The 8,788-nt window shown below is 49.0% G+C and overlaps 1 protein-coding gene across 1 annotated transcript in view; it reads right to left on the bottom strand.

Moving 5' to 3' along the window:
- LOC102984742 (general transcription factor 3C polypeptide 1) overlaps positions 1 to 8,783 on the bottom strand; it is a gene marked incomplete at its 5' end in the record, with an annotated part of 43,565 nt that extends 34,782 nt beyond the window's left edge. Inside the window, 4 exons of the mRNA XM_028485827.2 lie at positions 866 to 969; positions 4,128 to 4,281; positions 5,985 to 6,121; positions 8,709 to 8,783. Coding sequence (XP_028341628.1) covers positions 866 to 969; positions 4,128 to 4,281; positions 5,985 to 6,121; positions 8,709 to 8,783 — 470 coding nt within the window. The remainder of the gene's footprint in view (positions 1 to 865; positions 970 to 4,127; positions 4,282 to 5,984; positions 6,122 to 8,708) is intronic.
- Positions 8,784 to 8,788: the final 5 nt, after the last annotated feature.

Raw genomic sequence — 8,788 nt, 5'->3', positions numbered from 1 at the left:
CCCACGTGCCGCGGAGCGGCTGGGCCCGTGAGCCATGGCCGCTGAGCCTGCACATCCGGAGCCCGTGCTCCGCAACGGGAGAGGCCACAACAGTGAGAGGCCCGCGTACCGAGAAAAAAAAAAAAAAAAAAAAAAAGCAAAAAAACCCAAAACAGCTCTTCTAGCTAAAGCTATATTAACAGAGATATGAGAGCCAAGACCAGCCAGGGAGGTGACAGTACCCAATTGTGACTGTGCATCCGTTTGGAAGAAATCTTGCTGATTTCAAGCTTGTCAAGAGGATGACAACTAATACAGAGAGGGCCTGAAAATCCCAGAGGGGCTAGAAAGCCTTTCCCTAAAAGGCTCTGCTCTCCTGTTTCCTGCAGCCTCACCATGCACTCAACAAACATACAATATTTAGCAAAATATTTAAACATGCCAAGTTTCTTTCTAAACATTTTACGTATGTTAGCAGAGGGGAACTCTGCTCTTTATTCTGTAACAACCCAAATGGGAAAAGAATTTGAAAAAGAATAGATACGTGTATAACTTAATATATATGTATATACATATATATGTATAACAATCACTTTACTGTACACCTGAAACTAACAATATTGTTAATCAACTATGCCCCAATATAAAATAAAAATTAAAAAAAGAAAAAGAAAAAAAAAAAAAAGAATGTTAGGATTTTTTTCCTCTTAAAGAATCCAGAAATTTATCCTTTTTGAGACTAGGGGATCATGAACCATAAACCCCAAACCAGTGACTTCACTGATCTCACAAAAGTATGAACAAAGGGCTTTTGTGGAAACTGCTTCAGGTTGGAACACAAACCCAGGCAGCGTCACTGTGAATTCCCATGGGAGCTGCCACTTGCCTGTTGGCTGTGCTTGAATTGGACATCCGGAAACGAACCTGCTCGATGGCACTTCTCACGAGAGGGTCGTTCTGGTCCATGGACGGGTGCACGACCAGATCCACCTGCGGAGAGAGGTCGGGGGGTCCCAAAGGGCTGGGGAGGTGCCAGGGGAGACTTAGTTCCACAACTCGGTTCCCTGGTGGAACCCTGGTTATACCTGCTGTCATTGACATTTCCAAAAGGCAGTTATGAAATGGGAAGTAAAATGCTAAACAGTTTGCCCTTACAGTTTCTGGCATCAAAATCCCTCAAGTGTCCAAGCCAGAAAGCTCCGCCATCCGTAATGTGCTGCTCTGACTGGTTAGGAATTCTGCCCTGGAAATCAAGCGGTCTGCCCTGCAGCCCCGCAGCTGGGCTGTCATGGCCCACTGGTCCCGGCTGCTACCTGGGGGGCTGCTCCTGACACCCCATCTTGCTAGCTGAGCATTTCCCACAGTTGCTCGGGAGTCCTGAGGGCTTCCATCTGGAAGAGGTAAGTGGCTGTCATTAATCTCCCCTTGCTGAGAGTGCCATCGGGGGACTCCTGCCAGCTGTGCCTCTAAACAAAGTGACAGAGAATTTGGGGCTGCCTTTGTTGTTTTAGCTTTTCCAAGGTACTGAGGCTTAACAGTAAGGTGGTTATCATTTCTCAAGTGATAACTAGACTGACAAATGGCCATAACTCGGTGAGGCTGAGCAGCAGATGGGAGTGTGAGGCCTGGGCCCCAGGAGACAGCAAGGTAAGGTTTTCTAAACAAGTAACTCTAGCCAGCAGGCTTCATGCCCAAAATGGCCCGAAGAGGGTGGGTCACAGGGGACAGGTGGCCATGCCTGGACAGGGACTCCAAAGGCCACACGTGGATCCATCTCTCCTGCTCCTCACTTGGGAAATGGAGACCCTTCCCTGCTGCCCTGCCAACTGTTTTCGTGGTTTTGAGAGGTTCAAATGAGATACAGTTAGGCAACACCTCAGAGAATCTATAAGCCAGGTGCAAATACAAAGCATTCCTAGTTCCCCACTTTCCGCAGCCAAATGGCCAGGCCAACTTCCCAAAAGTCCAATGGACAGGGCAGGACGCAGGAGCAATGGCAAAAGGCGGGTGCCGGACACAGCAACTCCAGCCAGCGTGGCTCCAGAAGATCGGAGGGAGCCAACCAGCAGCACGTGCGCTGGGTGCCAGAGCAAGTGCTGGCGAGAAACTGAAGCTTACTCTGGAGGCAGATGTACGATACGGCGGCCTTTCCCGCTGGCAAATGGGCTACTACGTGGTAACCCCCTGGCAAGAGGCCCCAAGTACCGGACACTGATCGATCCTCAGTGTTCACCTGGGACACTCACTCCTCATCCCCACCTCTTGCCCACTCCCTCTGGTACCACTGATGGATATGGGACCAAAGAGGCATGGGGGACACGGCAGATGTCTATATGTCTACATAAACACAGTCTCTCTCCACTCCTAGGCTGGGGGAGATTTCATTTCCCTGCTCTCAGTTACTGCCTGAGGAGGGTGCACATTGGAAAGACCTGCCCTGTGAAGACCAACAGAAATCAGAGGCATTGCTGCTGACCGGCTGGGCTGTTGTCCCCCAGTGAGAGAGGTCAGCACCAGGACCTCCTGCCATGCTCAGGGGGACGAGAGGCAGGCAGCCTGGGGAACAGAGAGGGGCAATGTCAAAGGGACTCACAGCAGATATAAAAACTGATGAGCTGCCCAACTTGGAATGGTAGAAACAGAGTTTTGTTTTGTTTTTTTAAACTTCCATCTTTTTTAAAAAATTTATTTATTTTATTTTTATTTATTTTTGGCTGCGGTGGGTCTTTGTTGCTGCAGGCGGGCTTTCTCTAGTTGCGGCGAGCGGGGGCTACTCTTCACTGCGGTGGCTTCTCCTGTTGTGGAGCACGGGCTCCAGAGCACAGGCTCAGTAGTTGTGGCGCAAGGGCTTAGTTGCTGTGGCATGTGGGACCTTCCCGGACCAGGGCTCGAACCTGTGTCCCCTGCACTGGCAGGCGGATTCTTAACCGCTGCCCCACCAGGGAAGCCCAGAAACAGAGTTTTTTAAGTCATTTTCTGGTACTGCTCTATGTTTCTCAAATTTTAAAGGTCTCAAAAAAATAAGATAGAGTAAAAAAGACCAGAAATGACCTTGCCAGTTTATTAAGAAAACAAAACATCAAAGCAGAGCATTCTTAAAGGCAGAGATTTAAAACGTAGTCAGAAAAAAAGTTCAGGAAATTACAAATGCCTATTCCGCAACACCATTCCCTTTGGTCCCAACGCCCAGTCGGGTATCTCAAATGACTCTGACCCTGAAACATTTATGCCTTAGAATATGTGCAAAGCCACTGAGCTGCAGTTGCTATGGGAATGGCCCCAAACTTTAAACTTTACAGAAACACATAAATTGGGAAAGAAGAGATCAACTGTCCCCATTGGACCACCTGGCAGTGCATGCTAATTGAGTTGCTGACATCATTTCCTCTGGGATATGCTTCTGCAGATTTCTGTGGCTAATGTTCGTGCTGCTTAGTCTAAATTTTCCACCTTCCTTTTCTTATTTTAAAAATACATTTATTTATTTATTTATTTTTGGCTGCATTGGGTCTTCGTTGCTGTGCTCGAGCTTTCTCTGGTTGTGGCGAGCAGGGGCTACTCTTTGTTATGGTGCATGGTCTTCTCATTGCAGTGGCTTCTCTTGTTGCGGAGCACAGGCTCTGGGCGCATGGGCTTCAGTAGTTGTGGCACGGGGGCTCAGTAGCTATGGCTTGTGGGATCTAGAGTGCAGGCTCAGTAGCGGTGCCGCACGGGCTTAGTTGCTCCATGGCACGTGGGATCCTCCTGGACCAGGGTTCGAACCCATGTCCCCTGCATTGGCAGGTGGATTCTTAACCACTGCGCCACCAGGGAAGCCCTACATTTTCCACCTTCTAAATGTTGCTTAATTTCTCCCAGTGCGAGTCAGCTGAACCTGGATATGCCTCCCTTTCCATCCTCTCCTTCGAGGCTGGCTGTGGGGCAGGACACCTGCCTTGGGCTGCACAGGCTGCTCTAAAATCCAAGCAGGTTATTTTCCTCTTTTCTGTTTCCAGCTTCCACAGGAAGTAGAGATAATCCCCGTTGCCCCAGTGAGGAGGCATAATGGGAAATTCCTAACTATTGGCAACAAAGGAACAACCGAGGGACAAGGATGTGGGAAGCTGGGTAAGAAAACACCCAGCACGCGCGGTGGTCTGTGCGGTTACCTTCTTCTTGATGCCATCTTGAATGACTGTCGTCCGATACAGCCTCAGGAGGCCTTCCTCGGACAGGTTCCGCACCAAGCGAACGATGGACTTCTTGCAGCACTTGGTGGACACACCTTCTTGCTTCTCCTGATCCATGATCATCTTCTGAATCCTGCAGCATCACAAAATAAGCCGTTAATATTCCCAGTCTCAACATGGAAGGCCTTTCTAAACCCAGGCAACTGACACCTGCCTAATGGGATCCAGCAGAAAGTAGGGGAGAATTAAAGGGTGTTTCACCACTGAAAGGATGACTTAAGATAGCAAAGATCATCTCTCTTTGTGATAAATGAGTTAGCTAAAGACAAGCCACCATTCACAGCAGCTTCACGTTCTGAGCCTTTCACCAGGAACTAAAGAGATTATATGATTCGTGACAACGATGGTGGGGAAACTGAGCTCCGTGATGGAAATCTGTCTTCACTGAGTCTCCATGCTAATTCAACATCCAGCTAAGGAATGTTCCAGTTTGCCACTGCTGACACCCTCAGATCTGAAGCTCTTTTGACTCCTCTCCTCACGTATCTTCTCTCTAGATGTTACTGAGTCACTATGGTGATGTTTCTATATCACTACTCATAGAATGGCAGGTCCAGAAGGGATATTAGGAGCACCTAGCTCCATCTCACCTGCACAGAAGAGGAGACCCAGGCAGCAGTATCCACAGGCGGTCTCCCCATCCCCTAGTTAGAGAACTCACATCCTTGACTCAAGGGTAAGGCTCCTTCCAATCGAGTGGCTTTGACCTTGGCTGCCCAGAAGCTCAAGGATGCCTCCCAGGACGTGGTGGTAACAGTGGGTTAGAAGGACCAAACCAGGGAGCAGAGCCTCCACTGCACCCTGGACACAGAAGCTCCACATGTGTCCCTTTTTTTTTTTTAAATAGATCTTTATTGGAGTATAATTGCGTCACAATACTGTGTTAGTTTCTGTTGCACAACAAAGTGAATCAGCCATATGCATACACATGTCCCCATATCCCCTCCCTCTTGAACCTCCCTCCCACCCTCCCTATCCCACCCCTCTAGGTCATGGCACCGAACCGAGCCCATCTCCTTGTGCTATGTAGCTGCTTCCCAGCAGCCAACTATTTTACATTCGGTAGTGTATAGAAGTCGATGCTACTCTCACTTCGCTCCAGCTTCACCCTCCCACCCATGTCCTCAAGTACATTTTCTATGTCTTCCTCTTTATTCCTGTCCTGCCCCTAGGTTCTTCAGAACCATTTTTTTTTTTTAGATTCCATGTATATGTGTTACCATATGGTATTTGTTTTTCTTTTTCTGACTTACTTCACTCTGTATGACAGACTCTAGGTCCATCCACCTCACTACAAATAACTCAATTGTTTCTTTTTACTGCTGAGTAATATTCCATTGTATATATGTGCCACATCTTCTTTATCCATTCATGTCCCTTTTGTTTTTGTTTTCATAAAGGATTTTGTTTGAACAAAAGGCTTTGTGGAGAACTAATAACAATGTTTCTAAGCTGATGCTATTACCTGCCTCTGTTTCCTCTCACCCCTTCCTGAGCACCAAATTCCTAAGGAAGGAACAAGGCAAATGCACTTTCCCTGTGACCTCTATTTCCTGCTCCATCATTCTCTCCCTGTCAAGTGTATGGATATTCCTCAATGTCTACACTTTTCAAATCACACAGACTGCAAATCCTTTCTACCACAAAGGGCTCCTATGAGAATCTATACAGCAGAAGAGAGATGCAAATGCCTCTAAGTTGTTTCTGTGGATGGTGATGACTGATTGATGTGGGATTTACTATTAATGCAAGACAGACAGACAGACTACTCCTTACGTGAATAAGCTCTCGATTAAGCGGAGGTTGGTGACAGCCTCTATGATCAGATTCCTGCGTTTCAGCAGTCGGTAAGTCTCATGGGGTTTGTCTGGGCCTGGGCCGTGCTTCCCAGTCTTCTGGGAACTGCTACTCTCCTAGAACAGGGACCAAAAGCATGAGAAAACTATGGACTCAGCACAGTGTGGGGGCCAGACACCACTCCTGCCGGTACGCTTTCCCTCTTTACGGAATTTCTACGCCATATTTCAAGAAAAGTCAAGAGGATTACTGCCCCCATAGGATCCCACTACCCCACTATTTACGTGCTTTGTAACAGCACAGACATCTGCCAGCAGAGGATCCCAGAACTTTATGAAGATCAGCTGGTTTCAGAACAGAAAGCAGAGGCATCTACTCCAGCCCTTCCCGGGGAAGGGGACCGCATTCTCTCAATCTTTACTTGGTTCTTCCACAGTTGAAGGGAGGAAATGGACGGACTCAGGGCCAACTCCCTGCTGTCACTCTATGGGGCTTCTTCATCCAGAACTCTCAACCACCTCATTATTATGGTCCCCATTTTACGGAAGAGGAAACCAGGGCTCAGTGAGGCAAAACCACCATACCGGGTCCCAGGGCGAGAACGTGCGCCAGGACGGGTTTCTGCCTCCGCCTCAGGGAAGCCACGGGCAGCCTCTCTGGGAACATAAGGGAGATGCAGAGGCAGGCTTCCGAGTGGATCAGGATGAGTGGCGAGTGAATGACGGAGAGAAGAGCGGACGGGTGCCCTCCCCCACCCCTGCTGTGACGCCCACTTCTCTCTTCATGGTTCCTTTTAGCTTCCAGGAACTTAGAATCTGAACTTGTTCCATCTGCCTTTGGATCAGAGATGCTGAAGCCCTAATGTGCACCCTGAAGGGAAAGGAAATCCTAACCCTAACACACTCCTGGCAAATCACTCAGCATAATTCAGTGCCACTTGGCGGTCCCATGGCCTGTTTTGCTGGATGCCCTCCTCGCTTGGAGAAGCGCTTCCAGAGAATGAGAACACGCTTGAGGAGGCGCCTTGGGCCAGGGTCCCATCACTTCCCTGCTGGCACCAGTGCTCTGGAAGAGGCTCGGTTCTTTCCTGAAGGGGGCGGGGCTCGAGGGGCGAAAGGGTCACAGATCCAAGAAGGGGCCCAAGAGTGGCAGAAAGACTTTGGTTCTCTCTTGCGTTTCAAAGCAAACATTTTGGAGGAGAACCACGTGAGAAAATCTGCCTGCTTTCCACGGCGCTGCTGCAGAGCAAAGTGAACACACGCTTCACCAAGGGACCTCCAGGCAGGACAGTTCACGCCCCTCTTCTCAGCAAGTGGGCAAAAAGAAGGACAAGTTCCGTCATTACTCTGGGGACAGATTTCTAAGAGGAAGAGAAAGAGCTGAGCTAGGAAGCTAGCAGCAGGACTGGCAGGGCTTGGAGGGAGTGTGCTGCTGGGGACACATGGACCTGATGAGGAGGTGCAAAGGGCGTAGCAGGGCCAGGATGGCAGGGAAAACCTTCAGGAACTTGGTGGGATCCACCTGCTGGCAGGTGCTTCAGGTGGAGACGAGACCAATCATGACTTGATAAAGAGTCACAGCATCCAATGATAGGATACAGCTAGAAGGTTCTAGAAAATTCCACAGAAAATCTCCCCTACCCCGTGCCCCATCACTCCTGCTGTAGGGATAGAACCCAAGCTCAGGCTTCCACACCAGAAACGGAGAAGCAGGGCAGGGTGGGAGCTCCACACCCACAGGTTTCACTCTCCATTTTGTCATTAACTGAGCAGGCAAGTCCCTCAGTCCCCAGAGGCTCTGCTCGCCTCCTCCTGACCAGAGCTGGCTTTCATCTTACGGGGTTGCTGTGAGGCCTGAACCAAACAGCAGTAACAGCATCAAAGGCCACCCCAATCTCAAGTCTGTTCTGTGCTGGGCAACTGAGGCACCACTGGCCATATCTGAGGCACCTTCCAGCGACCAAGGACAGCACTGAGTGAACTGAATCACATAATGACAAAGGCATTCCTGTGTCAACTGCCTTTTAATCCTTCTAATTACACTGAGGAAAAAGTATTGGTTTGATTCTACTGTCTTTAACACTGTGAAGTACAACACTATCTGACCAGAATGGACTAAGGAAGTTTTGTTTTTATCAGATCTATTTTACGATCACCTTCTTTTTATGGCAAATGATGTTGGCTTTTCCAACCTCAGCACTGCTGACACTTCGGGCTGGATAACTCTGCTGTGGTTTGCCCTGCATAGTCTAGGACATTTAACAGCATCCCTGGCCTCTGCCTACGAGATGCCATTAGCACCCTCTCCCTGATGTGACAATGAAAAATGTCTCCAGACATTGCTAAATGTCCCCCAGGGGGGCAAAATCGGCCCAGAGTGAGAACCACTGATGTAAAGTAGCCATACACATTTTTCCTTCAAAATAAATTTAAGGAGAAAGAGTACGTTGTTGGAAATTTGAAAACCCTGTAAATAATATGCAGGTGATTTCTGCTAAGGTGGGCTGCGTGAAGGTGGTGTGTCAATGAGCATTGCATTCCTCCCGTAGAGGCCCCCCCGCTACACTGCCTGAGCATGTAGCACTTTTACTATTATTGATTTTGTTGTTATTGTTGTGATTCTTAAGCACAGAGAAGCCAAGGCTGACGTCCACCTGCCACAGGCTCCTTCCTAGAGGAAACGCCCTCCCTTGTGGGCACTCACCTTTGGGTTTTCAAGCCTGACCTCTTCGATCACGGCTATGTCGCCGCTATGACTCTCCATGCAGCGGGAGCCCAAGGACA

This window comes from Physeter macrocephalus, unplaced genomic scaffold (genome assembly GCF_002837175.3).
Source record: "Physeter macrocephalus isolate SW-GA unplaced genomic scaffold, ASM283717v5 random_703, whole genome shotgun sequence".
In the NCBI taxonomy this organism is placed as follows: domain Eukaryota; kingdom Metazoa; phylum Chordata; class Mammalia; order Artiodactyla; family Physeteridae; genus Physeter; species Physeter macrocephalus.
The sequence above is the reverse complement of the archived record's forward strand: the minus strand, read 5'-3'. Positions and strand labels throughout refer to the sequence as shown.